At 38.3% G+C, this 15197-nt stretch overlaps 1 protein-coding gene across 6 annotated transcripts in view; it reads left to right on the top strand.

Moving 5' to 3' along the window:
* Kiaa0825 (KIAA0825 ortholog) overlaps window positions 1-15197 on the top strand; it is a 432254-nt gene that overhangs the window by 173990 nt on the left and 243067 nt on the right. For all 6 annotated transcript variants that reach the window (XM_085830935.1, XM_085830933.1, XM_085830932.1 and 3 more), the window contains one exon: window positions 5865-6029. In XM_085830935.1, the coding sequence (XP_085687061.1) occupies window positions 5865-6029 (165 nt within the window). The remainder of the gene's footprint in view (window positions 1-5864; window positions 6030-15197) is intronic.

The raw sequence follows: 15197 nt of genomic DNA, 5'->3' as shown, positions 1-15197 counted from the left end.
TTTTCATATGATGCTGTTCAGTCAGAAGTGCCAGTGTATAGAAGCTATCTACATTCAGTCTTTGAAATGCCTAAGAGAATTGGAAGAAAGCAGTTATATTTCCAAAGTGCAAAGTTGAATTAGATAATAAATTAGTTGAAATTGCATTAGACCAGCACTCGAAATTTTAGTCTACCTTGAAGAGTGCTTTAAAACAGCACAACAGCAGCTGTGGCTTTCCATCATTTCCACTGTGGACAGAGACTTCTACTTCAAGAAAATTATGACTGATAATTGAGGATTAAGAAACCATGTGTCTCTTAACTAAAATGTCTTTCCTGCCAATACTACTTTAGAAAAGAGCAAGGAGTGCTGCCTGAATATAGTACCATGTGACATCCCTCACCTACAAAGTTCCCACCATCCCACTTGTATGGATTCCTCTAATATACCACACATGAGACTAGTCAAGTTTCCTAAATTAAACTCATTCTGGTCTAGCTCCTTACCATATGCAGGACCACATCCAGGACCTTCAGCCATTCAAACTAGCCTAGTTGTGGGACCTTTTGATTCATCCCCATCTGGTATGTACCCTCACACATACCAGAAACCCACCTAACTGTTTCTAGTCACCAAGGCTGAAATATGTGTGATCCCTCTACACATAGGCGGTCTCATCTAGAACCCCAAGCAACGCTGCTTTCCTCGGTCTTCAAGAGCTTGATGCTGTTTCAGATGCATGAGCGTTCTTCATCCTGGCTTCTTGTTTCTCTAAACCTCAGTGTTCTCCATTTTGGCTTCTTTATTTGTGCTTACCATTGCTTATATGTGAACAACAAATATATCCCTACATACCTACATCCCATAATGAGACCCACAGCAAATCCTTGTTCAAATTGCTCCAATCATCCATTCATTTCCAGTAAGTTTTGGGTTTTTTCATTGCCACCAGAATCTCACTCTGACCTTTCCTCAGTACCCCAGTCCTTCTCCTGTGTTAAAAAATTTCAGATAAGATACACTGAATATAATTTACATAAGTAGGGTTCCTTATAGAGCAAAGTGGGGCTCTTAAGAAGTGACAGTATACAATGGCCAAACGTACTTTTGTGCTAGTTTCCATTTTGTATAGACTGTATATGATTTCTAAAACTTCTACAACAGCTTCCCTCGGAATTTTTATTCCTGTCCAAATGATAAAATTCATTAAACTCTCTAACATACTGTGGTTCAGCTAGTCCAACAATGGCAGCTGATGAATGGAAGGCCCAATATTCCAATAGTTATCAATCCACAAGGCTGAATATGCCAGATTTCCAAAAGAGTAGATCCTAAGCCAGTGAAGGAATGGACTTGATAGCAAGCAGAGAACAAACAGGCAAGGACAGACACAGCTTCCTTCTTCTAAGTCCTTCAATTGACTGCCAGCAGAAGGTGTGGTCCAGATTAAAGATCTCACCTCAAAGATCTGGATTGGACAAGGATCTTTGTACTTCAGATGATTTAATTAAGAAAGAAATTCGTCACAGGCACTAGAATTTTGGTAAATTTCAGATAGAGTTAAGTTGACATCACACAGGGCAAGCACCCAACAGCAGCTTCTAAGAGAAGTTTCCCACACCCACCTCTTGGCTACCATATTGTTCACTTACCAAAAGCCACCTAGGGAAGGTGATCCTTAGGAAAACACTGCTTCATCCCCAACTACCATATCCAGTAAAACTCTCAATTACCATAGATGGAGAAACCAACATATTCCATGATAAAACCAAATTTACACAATATCTTTCCACAAATCGAGCACTACAAAGGAATAGAACACTAACAGAAAGAGGGAAAATTAGACCCTAGAAAAAGCAAGATATTAATCTTCTTTTAACAAACCCAAAATAAGATAGCTACACAAATATAAAAATAACATAAAAAATAACAGGAAGCAACAATCACTATTCCTTAATATATCTTAACATCAATGCACTCAATTCCTCAATAAAAAGACATAAACTAACAGACGGAATATGTAAACAGGACCCAGCATTTTGTTGCATACAGGGAATGCACCTCAGTGAGAAAGACAGACATTACCTTAAAGTCAAAAGCTGGGAAAAAATTTTCCAATCAAATGGTCCCAAGAAACAAGCTGTAGTAACCATTCTAATATCGAATAAAATCAACTCTCAACCAAAAGTTACCAAAAAGATAAGGAAGGACACTTCCAAAAAATCTAAGGAAAATCTACCAAGAAGAACTCTCAATTCTGAATATCTATACTCCAAATGCAATGGCACCCACATTCATAAAAGAAACTTCACTAAAGCTCAAAGTAAACATTGCACCTCACAAAATGATAGTGGGAGACTTCAACAACACACTCTCATCATTGGAAAGATCATAGAAGCAGAACCTGAACAGAGACACAGTAAAACTAACAGAAGTTATGTAGTGCTTCCAAAAAGAAACTGGAGAAAGCATACACTAGCAGCTTAACAACACACCTGAAAGCTCTAGAACAAGAAGAAGCAAATATACCCAAGAGGAGTAGAAAACAGGAAATAATCAAACTCAAGGCTGAAATCAACCAAATAAAAACCAAAAAAAAAAAAAAAAAAAAACTATACAAAGAATCAGTGAAACTAGGAGCTGGTTCTTTGAGAAATCAACAAGATAGACAAACCCTTAGCCAGACTAACCAGAGGGCACAGAGACAGTATCCAAATTAGCAAAATCAGAAATGAAAAGGGAGATATAACAACAGAAATTGAGGAAATTTAAAAAACCAACAGACCCTACTACAAAATCCTATACTCAACAAAACTAGGAAATCTGGATGAAATGGGCAATTTTCTAGACAGATACCAGATTCCAAAGTTAAATCACTATTAGATAAACCATCTAAACAGTCCCATAACTCCTAAATAAATAGAAGCAGTCATTAAAAGTCTCCCAACCAATAGAAGGCCAGGACCAGATGGGTTTAGTTCCGACTGCTATCTAAGAGACCTTCAAAGAATACCTAATACCAATACTCTTCAAACTGCAAAAAAAAAAAAAAAAAAAAAAAAAAAAGGCAACAGAAGGAACACTACCCAATTAGATTTATGAAGGCACAGTTGCTCTGATACTAAAACCACACAAAGGCCTAACAAAGAAAAATAACTTGAGACCAATTTCCCTTATTAATATTGATGCAAAAATACTCAATAAAATTCTCACAAACCGAATCCAAAACACATCAAAATATGCACCACGATCAAGTAGACTTCATCCCAGTTATACAGTAATGGTTCAACATCTGAAAATTCATCAACGTAATCCACAACATAAACAAACTCAAAGTAAAGAACCATATGGTCATTTCATTAGAGGATGAAAAAGCACTTGACAAAATTCAACATCTCTTCATGGTAAAAGTCTTGGAAAGATTGGGCGTTCAAGGCCCATACTTAAACATAGTAAAAGCAATATACAGAAAACTGGTAGCCAACATCAAACCAAATGGAGAGAAACATGAAGCAATCCCACTAAAATCAAGTACTAGACAAGGCTGCCCACTCTCTCCCTACCTATTCAATATAGTACCTGAAGTCCTAGCTAGAGCAATTAGACAACAAACAGAGGTCAAAGGGCTACAAATTGGAAAGAAAGAAGTCAAAATATCACTATTTGCAGATGATATGATAGTATACTTAAGTGACTCCAAAAATTCCACCAGAGAATTCCTAAAGCTGAAAACAACTTCAGCAAAGTGGCTGGATATAAAATTAACTCAAATCAGTAGCCTTCCTATACTCAAAGAATAAGTGGGTTGAGCAAGAAATTAGGGAAGCAACACCCTTCACAATAGTCCCAAACTATAAAAAATATATTGTGTGACTCTAACCAAATAAGTGAAAGATCTGTAAATAAGAACTTCAAGTCTCTGAAAAAAGAAATTACATAAGACCTCACAAGATGGAAAGATCTCCCATGTTCATGGATTGACAGGTTTAAGATAGTAAAAATGGCCATCTTTCTTGTTCAACCCACTTATTCTTTGAGTATAGGAAGGCTACTGATTTGAGTTAATTTTATATCCAGCCACTTTGCTGAAGTTGTTTTTAGCTTTAGGAATTCTCTGGTGGAATTTTTGGAGTCACTTAAGTATACTATCATATCATCTGCAAATAGTGATATTTTGACTTCTTTCTTTCCAATTTGTAGCCCTTTGACCTCTGTTTGTTGTCTAATTGCTGAAAGCTAGCTACAGATGCAATCCCCATCAAAATTCCAACTCAATTCTTCCTAGATTTACAAACAGCAATTCTCAAATTCATATAGAATAACAAAAACAAACAATCAAACAAACCCCAGGATAGTGAAAACTATTCTCAAAAATATAAGAACATCTGGTGGAATCACCATCCCTGACCTCAAGCTGTATTACAGAGCAATTGTGATAAAAACTACATGGTATTGGTACAGTGACAGACAGGTAGATCAATGGAACAGAATTGAAGAGCCAGGAATGAACCCACATACCTATGGTAATTTGGTCTTTGACAAAGAAGCTAAAACCATTCAGTAGAAAAAAAAAAAACCCAGCTTTTTCAACAAATGGTTCTGGTTCAACTGGCAGTCAGCATGTAGGGGAATGCCAGGGCCAAAAGAATGGGAATGGGTGGGTAGGGAAGTGGGGGGCGCTATGGGGGACTTTTGGGATAGTATTGGAAATGTAATTGAGGAAAATATGTAATAAAAATATAAAAAAAAACAAAACAAAACTCTACAGCAGAACCCTTTAGGAGGTTTCCTGTCGGTCATGTGCCCATCTATGAACTGATCATGGTGGATTAGGGTGGTACCAGGCCTTACCTCAATGTCCATCCCAGGTAACAGAGTCAGTGTCATTCAAACAAACAAACAAACAAACAAACAAACAAATAAGCAAACAGTTCATATTGCCAGGGAAAGAGTAAGAAGGTGGACAACAATGACTAGTTCAATAAAAACTAATTTGGTTAAAATTGATATTAGGAAGAAAAACTAGCAAGGCTCTCTGCATAAAATCTCTGATACTGTTTTATTTTTTAAATTTCCAGATAAGAGTGGCCTCTTAAAAGCAAGCCCAATAAATAAAATTATAAAAGATTTTAAAGAAATGTCCTTATTCCCAATGACCCTAGATTATATTAATAGAAGTCATTAAAAGTAATTTAAGATGTGATTTGATACTATCTTTAACTCAATACATATTTTGTTTATTACGATATAGTGCTTTATTATTCAAGCAAAATCGGAATTATTTCTCAATTCGATGTGACATATAAGTTTAGTAATGCCTGATACTCTCATTACTGATCTTTAATAGAAGCCATAGTGGAGCCAGAGGGGAACAGGCAAAAAAATAGCTTGTAGTTGTATAATTACTCATGAGGATTAGTAAAGGAACTGATTGAAAATTTGCTTCATTCTGAAATGATGGTGTCAATATACTAAGGAAATATTCACACTTTGTTTTTCAGAATTGATTCCATGATTCAAAGAACATGTGAATTTTCTTATGCTTCACTTTTAGTTTTCTGAGCTATATGGGTTTTAAAAATATTTCTTGAATGTAAATAATTGCTAAATGAAAATTTAAAAAAAAAATTTCCTTCAAGTTAAAAAGGATTCTGACATTGAGGAAAACTGTCCTCAACTCTTGCAGTGATGACATTATGGTTCTTCTCACAGACAGTTTTATAATAGCCACCCACAAATGCATCTGAAACGGTCATGTTGACTGATTGTATCTCTCAGAGTGTGGTGCTTCTCAACTGCACCTAAGAAGCAAGTGTGTGTCACAGGGAAGTGGTGAGAGTAAGGTCTCATCCCCTTATCCCCATGCTTTCTCTCTTTTCAAGAACAAGCTGCTGGCATGGAGAGTAAGCAGAGTGCAGGTGGTAGCCTGGTGGACGCCATCTTTCAAGTTCTGTACCATTGTCACTTGTCCCCACAGACATTTGGAAATGTTTTTATGAGTCACATGGAAGAAGAACAACTATGGGACTTTTTATTCAACATTCCAGGTACTAGAAACTTACCGTTTATGAAATAAATGCTTTATTGATATTTAAGTGGTCTTTAAATGTGTTTTCAAAGTTTGATGCATATGAGCTTTTCTGACTCTTGTTTGTAAAAGTTTATCATGCATCTTATAGAGCTTCTGTTTGGAATTATTAACCATTTATCTCCTGTTAAATGTGATATACTTGGGATAAGGCAGAAAATACTGAAGGGAAGAATTTTAGAATGAAGGTTCTCTTTTTTAATTCCTCAATTGAGAAACTTCATCCATCCAGATTGCCTGTAGGCAAGTCTGTAGGGCTTTTTCTTTTTCAATTAAAAATAGATTTTCTTATACGATATATTCTAATCATAGTGTCTCCTCCTCCATCTCTTCCCAGAACCTCCCCATCTCTTCACCCTTACAACCCCTTTTTTAAAACAAACAGGTGAAACAAACAAACAAACAACCCAGAACAGAACAAAACAAACAATGAAAAAGAAAATACGAATAATGAAAAATCTTGAGAGCCACATGTACGCAACACAACACACATGCACACACACACACACAGAGAAAGAAAGAGAGAGAGACAGAGATAGAGAGAGACAGACAGGCAGACAGACAGACAGAGAGACAGACGGGGGAATCCATAATATAAAAAATCAGAAGCCATTATATATAAGCAAATATTTTTAAGGTTAAAAAATGTCCAGATAAACCATGACAAGACAAATATTTCCCAAAATACCATTGAGTTTGTTTGAGTTGGCCATCCACTTCTGGGTATGGGACCTTCAGTTGATGAATGTGGTTTGAACACCCAAGACACTCCACTGAAGAAAACTGTTTTCCTTAGCAAGCAGTTGTCAATTGAATATAGCTTCTGGTTTAGGTACAGGAGACCATGTCTTCCCTACCCCTTGTGACCTGACCTGACTTGGAATTGTGCAGACCCTATGCTTGTTACCACTGTCTCTGTGAATACATCAGTCCTGTTGTGGCAGGAAAACATCTTTTCATTGGTGTCTTCCATCCCTCCTGGCTCATAGAATCTTTTTGCCATGGCCATTGGGGAGGAGTTCAATGAAGATATCCCATTTAGGACTGAATGTTCCTAGGTCTGTCACTAATGGCACACTTTCTGGTTATGGGTCTTTGTATTTGCTCCCTTTTACATACTTCTACTACAGGATGAAGCTTCTGTGAAGACAGCTGAGCAACACATGAGTGAGTATAGCAGAATATAGTTAGGAGTCATTTATTGCTCTATTTCTTTAACAGAACTATTGTTCTGTTCTAAGCCAATGGCCTGTCTTGTCCCAACTTGATGGCCACCTAAGCATTGTCAGGTGTGAGTTCCATCTCCTGGAGTAAGCCTTAAAGTGTAGCTAATTTCCATGATTGATGATCGGTGTAGAAGGGCCCAGCCCTCTGTGGGCAGGGCATGCCATGTGCTCCTGGTTAGGGTTAGGGTTAGGGTTATAAGAAAACAAGCTGAGTAAGACAACAAGAAACCAGCAACAGTACTCCTTTATAGTCTCCATATCAGTTCTTGCTTCCAGGTTTCTGCCATGCTTGAGTACCTGTGTTGATGTTCCAAGGACAAAATATTACCTGAAGTAATAAAACACATTTTTTCCTCACCAAGTTGCTAATTTTTCACATTTTTAATAGGATATTTTATTGTTTTACTTTTCAGATGTTATCCCCTTTTCCAGTTACCCTCCAAAAATCCCATATCCAATCCCTCCTCCCCCTACTTCTATGAGGGTGCTCCCGGAACCACCCACCCACTCCCACATCCATGCCCTGGCATTTCTCTACAATGGAACATCAAGCCTTCATAGGACCATAGGATTTTGCTCCCACTGCTGCCTGATAAGGCCATTCTCTGCTACATAGGCAGCTGGAGCCATGGGTGGATTCATATGTACTCTTTGGTTGGTTGTTTAATCCCGGGAAACTCTGGGGTGTCTGGTTCATTGATATTGCTGTTCTTCCTATAGGGTTGCAAACCACTTCAGCTCTTTCAATCCTTTCTATAACCCCTTCCAATGGAGATCCCGTGCTCAGTCCAATAGTTGGCTGCAAGCATGCACCTCTGTATTTGTCAGGTTCTCATGGAGCATCTCAGGAGACACCTATAACAGGATCCTGTCAGCAAGTACTTCTCGGCATCCGTAAAGTCTCTTTGTTTAGTGTCTGTATATGGGATGAATCCCCAGGTGGGGCAGTCTCTGGATGATCTTTGCTTCAGTCTCTGCTTACTTTGTCTCCATATTTCCTACCTTGAGTATTTTGTTCTCCCTTCTAAGAAGGACTGAAGCATCCACACTTTGGTATTCTGTCTTCTTGAGGTCTTCACGTGGTCTGTGAATTATACCTTGGGTAATCCGAGCTTCTGAGATAATATCCACTTATCAGTGAGTGCATACCATATGTGTTGTTTTGTGACTGTGTTATCTCACTCAGGATGATCTTTTCTAGTTCCATCAATTTACCTAAGAGTTTCATGAAGTCATTGTTTTAATAGCTGAGTAGTATGCCATTGTGTAAATGTACCACATTTTATGTATTCATCCTAATGTTGAGGAACATCTGGGTTGGTTCCAACCTCTGTGATTATAAATATGGCTACTATAAACATAATGGAGCATGTGTCTTTGTTATATGTTGGAGCATCTTTTTGGTATATGCTCAGGAGTGGTATTCCTGCATCCTCAGGCAATAGTTCTGAGGAACTGTTGGACTGATTCCACAGTGGTTGTGCCACCTTAAAATCCCACCAGCAGAGGAGTGTTCCCTTTCTCTCATCCTCTCCAACATCTGCTATGACCTGAGTTTTTGGTCTTAGCCATTCTGACTGGTGTGAGGTGGGATTTCAGGATAGTTATGATTTGCATTTCACTGATGATTAAGGATGTTGAACATTTCTTTAGGTGCTTCTCAGATATTCGGTATTCCTCAGTTGACAATTCTTTGTTTAGCTCTGTACCAAAATTTGTTTTACTCTTTTGTTTTAATTAGATATTTTCTTTATTTACATTCCAAATGTTATCCTGAAAGTTCCCTGTCCCTCCCCCCGCCCTGCTCCCCTACCCACCCACTCCAACTTCTTGGCCCTGGCATTCCCCTGTACTGGGGCAAATAAAGTTTGCAAGACCAAGGGGCAATGATCTTCCCAATGATGGCCGACTAGGCCATCTTCTGCAACATATGCAGCTAGAGACAAGAGCTCTGGGGGTATTGGTTAGTTCATATTGTTGCTCTACCTATAGGGTTGCAGACCCCTTCAGCTCCTTGGGTACTTTCTCTAGCTCCTCCATTGATGACCCTGTGTTCCATCCAATAGATGACTGTGAGCATCCACTTCTGTATTTGCCAGGCACTGGCATAGCCTCACACGAGACAGCTATATTAGGGTCCATTCAGCAAAATATGTCTGGCATATGCAATAGTGTCTGCGTTTGGTGGCTGATTGTGGGATGGTTCACCAGGTGAGGTAGTCTCTGGATGATTCATCCTTTCGTCTTAGCTCCAAACTTTGTCTCTGTAACTCCTTCAATGGGTATTTTGTTCCCTATTCTAAGGAGGAATGAAGTATCCACACATTGGTCTTCTTTCTTCTTAATTTTCTTGTGTTTTGCAAATTGTATCTTGGGTATTCTAAGTTTCTGGCCTAATATCCACTTATCAGTGAGTGTGTATCAAGTGACTTCTTTTGTGATTGGGTTATCTCACTCAGGATGATATCCTCCAGATCCATATATTTGTCTAAGAATTTCATAAATTCGTTGTTTTTAATAGCTGAGTAGTACTCCATTGTGTAAATGTACCACATTTTCTGTATCCATTCCTCTGATGAGGGACATCTGGGTTCTTTCCAGCTTCTGGCTATTATAAATAAGGCTGCTATGAACATAGTGGAGCATGTGTCTTTATTACCAGTTGGAGTATCTTCTGAGTATCTGCCCAGGAGAGGTATTGCTGGATCTTCTGGTAGTACTATGTCCAATTTTCTGAGGAACCGCCAAACTGACTTCCAGAGTGGTTGTACAAGTTTGCAATCCCACCAGCAATGGAGGAGTGTCCCTCTTTCTCCACATCCTTGCCACCATCTGCTGACCCCTGAATTTTTTATCTTAGCCATTCTGACTGGTGTGAGGTGGTTGTTTGGATTTGCATTTGCCTGGTGAGTAAGGACCTTGAACATTTTTTCAGGTGCTTCTCAGCCCTTCCGTACTCCTCAGCTGAGAATTCTTTGTTTAGCTCTGTACCCCATTTTTAATGGTGTTATTTGAATTTCTGGAGTCCAGCTTCTTGAGTTCTTTGTATATATTGGATATTAGTCCCCTATCAGATTTAGGAGTGGTAAAAATCCTTTCCCAATCTGTTGGTGGCCTTTTTGTCTTATTGACAGTGTCTTTTGCCTTACAGAAGCTTTGCAATTTTATGGGGTTCCATTTGTCAATTCTTGATCTTACAGTACAAGTCATTGGTGCTCTGTTCAGGAATTTTTCCCCTGTGCCCATATCTTCGAGGCTTTTCCTCATTTCTTCCTCTAATAAATTTCAGTGTCTCTGGTTTTATGTGGAGTTCTTTGATCCACTTAGACTTGATCTTTGTACAAGGAGATAAGAATGGTTCAATTTGCATTCTTCTACATGATAACCGCCAGTTGTGCCAGCACCATTTTGTTGAAAATGCTGTCTTTTTTCCACTGGATGTTTTTAGCTCCCTTGTCAAAGATCAAGTGACCATAGGTGTGTGGATTCATTTCTGGGTCTTCAATTCTATTCCATTGATCTACCTGTCTGTCGCTGTACCAGCACCATGCAGTTTTTATCACAATTGCTCTGTAGTCTGTACCACATTTTTAATAGGTGTATTTGGTTAGATGGAGTCTTTGTATATATTGGATATTAGCTCTCTATCTGGTAAAGGGTTGGTAAACATTTTTTTCCCAATCTGTGGGTTGCTGTTTTGTCCTATTGACAGGGTCTTGGACTTACAGAAGCTTTGCAATTTTATGAAGACCCATATTGTTGATCTTAAAGCATAAGCCATTGGTGTTCTTTTCAGGAAATATTCCCCTGTTTCTATGTATTCAAGGCTTTTCCCCACTTTCTCTTCTATTAGTTTCAGTATATCTGGTTTTATGTAGAGGTCCTTGATCCACTTGGACTTGAGCTTTGTAAAAGGAGTTAAGAATGGATTGATGTGATTTTTCTACATGCTGATGATGAGTTGAACCAGAACCATTTGTTAAAAATGCAATCTTTTTTCCACTGGATTATTTTAACTCCGTTGTCAATGATAAAATTAGGAGTGTGGGTTCATTTCTGGGTCTTCAGTTTTGTTCCATTGACCTACCTGCCTGTCACTGTACCAATACCATGCAGGTTTTATCAGTTTTGCTCTGTAATATGCTTGAGGGCAGGGATGGTGATTCCTCAGAAATTCTCTTTCTTTGTAGGGTCTTCCATTGGTTAGGAGACTTTTAATGCCTGCTTCTGTTTCTTTAGGAGTTATGGGACTGTTTAGATGGTTTATCTGATGCTGATTTAACTTTGGAACCTGGTATCTGTCTAGAAAATTGCCCATTTCATCCAGATTTTCTAGTTTTGTTGAGTATAGGTTTTTGTAGTAGCATCTGTTTTTTTTTTTTTTTAATTTCCTCAGTTTCTGTTGTTATATCTCCCTTTTCATTTTTGATTTTGCTAATTTGGATACTGTCTCTGTGCCCTCTGGTTAGTCTGGCTAAGGGTTTGTCTATCTTGTTGATTTCTCAAGGAACCAGCTCCTAGTATTGTTGATTCTTTGTATAGTTCTTTTGGGTTTAATTTGGTTGATTTCATCCTTGAGTTTGAGTATTTCCTGTTGTCTACTCCTCTTGGGTGTATTTGCTTCTTCTTGTTCTAGAGCTTTCAGGTGTGCTGTTAAGCTACTAGTGTAAGCTGTCTCCAGTTTCTTTTTGGAGGCACTCAGAGCTATGAGTTTTCCTCATAGGACTGCTTTCATTGTGTCCCGAAATCTGGGCATGCTATGTCTTTCATTAAATTCTAAAAAGACTTTAATTTATTTCTTTATTTCTTCCTTGACCAAATTATCATTGAGTAGAGCATTGTTAAGTTTCCATGTGTATGTAGGATGTCTGTTGTTTTTGTTGTTATTGAAGACCAGCCTTAATTTGTTTTGATCTGATATGCTGCATGGGATTATTTCAATCATCTTGTTTCTGTTGAGGCCTGTTTTGTGACTGATTATATGGTCAGTTTTGGAGAAGGGGACAAGAGGTGCTCGGAAAAAGATATATTCTTTTGTTTTAGGATGTAGAAATCTGTTAAATCCATTTGATGCATAACTTCTGTTAGTTTCTTATCTTAGTTTCTGTTTTCATGATCTGTCCATTGATGAGAGTGGGTTGTTGAAGTCTCCGACTATTATTTTGTGAGGTGTAATGTGTGCTTTGAGCTTTAGTAAAGTTTTTTTTTTTTTTTATGAATGTGGGTGCCCTTGCATTTGGAGCATAGATGTTCAGAATTTAAAGTTCTTCTTGGTAAGTTTTTCCTTTGAGAAGTATGAAGTGTACTTGCTTATCTTTTTAGATAACTTTTGGTAGAAAATCGATTGTATTCGATATTAGAAAGGCTACTTCAGCGTGTTTCTTGGAACTTTTTTTTTTTTTTTGGTTTTTGGAGACAGGGTTTCTCTGTGTAGCCCTGGCTGTCCTGGAACTCACTTTGTAGACCAGGCTGGCCTCAAACTCAGAAATCCGCCTGCCTCTGCCTCCCGAGTGCTGGGATTAAAGGCGTGCGCCACCACGCCCGGCTGGAACTTTTTTCTTGAAAATTTTTTCTCAACCTTTGTCTCGGAGGTAGTGTCTTTCTTTGTCACTGAGGTGTGTTTCCTCTATACAGAAAAATTCTGGGTCCTATTTACATAACCGGTCTCTTAATCTATGTCTTTTTTATTGAAGAATTGTGTGCATTGAAATTAACAGATATTAAGGAATAGTGATTTGATTTTTACTTCCTGTTTTTTTTTTGTTGTTGTTGTTAGAGGTGAAATTATGTTTGTGTGGCTATTTCTTTTGTATTTGTTGAATGAAGATCATTTTCTGGCTTTTTGTAGGGTGTAGTTTCCCTCCTTGTGTTGGAGTTTTCCATCTATTTTCCTTTGTAGGGCTGGATTTTTGGAAAGATATTGTGTAAATTTAGTTTTATCATAGAATATGCATGTTTCTCCGTCTATGGTAATTGAGAGTTTTGCTGGATTGGCATTTGTGTTCTCTTAGGGTTTGTATGACATCTGCCCAGGATCTTCTAGCTTTCATAATCTCTGTTGAAAAGTCTGCTGTAATTCTGATAGCTCTGCCTGTATATGTTACTTGACCTTTTTTTCTTACTGCTTTTAATATTCTTTCTTTGTTTTGTGCTTTTGTTGTTTTGACTATTATGTGATGAGAGGAATTTCTTTTCTGGTCCAATCTATTTGGAGTTCTGTAGGTTTCTTGTATGTTTATGGACATCTGTTTCTGTAGGTTTGGGAAGTTTTCTTCTATAATTTTGTTGAAGATATTTACTGGATCTCTAAGTTGGGAATTTTCACTCTCTTCTATACTTATTATCCTTAAGTTTGGTGTTTTCATTGTGTCCTTGATTTCCTGGATGTTTTGGGATAGGAGCTTTTTGCATTTTTGCCTTTTCTTTGACTGTTGTGCCAATGTTTTCCATGGTATCTTGTGCCCCTGAGATTCTCTCTTCTATCTCTTTTATGTGATGCTTGCAACAGCTCCTGACTTCTAAATTTTCTATCTCTAGTGTAGTCTTCCTTTGTGATTTCTTTATTGTTTCTACTTCCATTCTTAGAATCTGGATGGTTTTGTTCAATTCCTTCACCTGTTTGGTTTTGTTTTCCTCCTATTCTTTAAAGGAGTTTTGTGTTTCATCTGTATGGGCTTCTGGTTGTTTACCTGTGTTCTCCTGTATTTCTTTAAGGTATTTATTTTTGTCCCTCTTAAGTTCTCTATTATCGTCATGAGATGAAATTTTAAATCAAATCTTGTTTTTCCTGTATATTGGGCTATCCAGGGCTTGCTGTGGTGCAAGAACTGGCTTCAGGTGGTGCCAAGTAACCTTGGTTTCTTTTGCTTAGGTTCTTGCACTTGCCGCTCACTATCTGGTTTTCTGTGGTGTTAGTCTTGCTGTCTCTGATGGGAGTGCATCCCACCTATGGGCCTGTGAACCTTAGGTGTGTCATCACTCCTGGGGAGACTAGTTCATTCTGAGTGGGATTTGGTTATGGAGGGCTTTGGATCAGCCTTAGCTCTGGGGCACAGATGGAGACCAGAAGCCTGTCCCAGGCTGCTGTATGGCTCCTGTGCCCTGTGCTCCCCTGTTGGGTCTGCCATTTGGAGTGAAAGTGGTTATTTCACCTGTGTACTTAGGAGTGAGAGCACTTCTGGGAAACCAACTCTCTCTAGGCAGGACTTCAGTAATGAGGGCGGTAGGACAGCCTTAGCTCCGGGAGCCCCCAAGTTTCTTTTGGTCATGGTGTTTTATCACAACTATAGAAAGCAAACTAATATGCCAATAGACAAAAGTATTGGCCATTTTTTAGATAGATGGACATTTATCATTATGAAAGTAATGCTTTTCTCTTCAAAGTTAATATGCTCCATGTGTGTATGTGTGCATGCATGTATATCACAGTGTATGTGTTTGTGCTCATATGTGAGTGTGCATATATACCACAGTGTGTGTGTGTGTGTACATGCATATATATCACAGTGTGTGTATGCATATAAACCACTGTGTGTGTGTGTGTGTGTGTGTGTATGTGTGTGTACTGATCAGAGAAATTCTGTTGATTCACCTTTCCACCTTGTTTTAAGTCAGGATCTTCCTTGTTCTCTGCTGCTATGCCAATACTCTATTCTACTTGACCCTGAAGCTTCCAGATTGTTCTTCAGTCTTAGCCTCTCATCTTTCATGTAAATGCTGAGATTTCAGATATGTGCTACTGTGTTATACTTTCATGTGTGCTCTTGGATTGAATAATCAAACTCCTGGCTGCCAGGCTTATATGCTTAGCAATTTTACCCACTGAGCATTTCTACCCACTAGAATGACAATAATATATGTTTCCATGTGTACTAGTATGCCTTGATTCAACAAAACAAAAT

The sequence above is a fragment of the Mus caroli genome, unplaced genomic scaffold (assembly GCF_978045245.1).
Source record: "Mus caroli unplaced genomic scaffold, Mus_caroli_1 scaffold_15, whole genome shotgun sequence".
Taxonomy (NCBI): Eukaryota; Metazoa; Chordata; class Mammalia; order Rodentia; family Muridae; genus Mus; species Mus caroli.
Note: the sequence above shows the minus strand (reverse complement) of the source record. Positions and strands in the feature narration are given on the sequence as shown.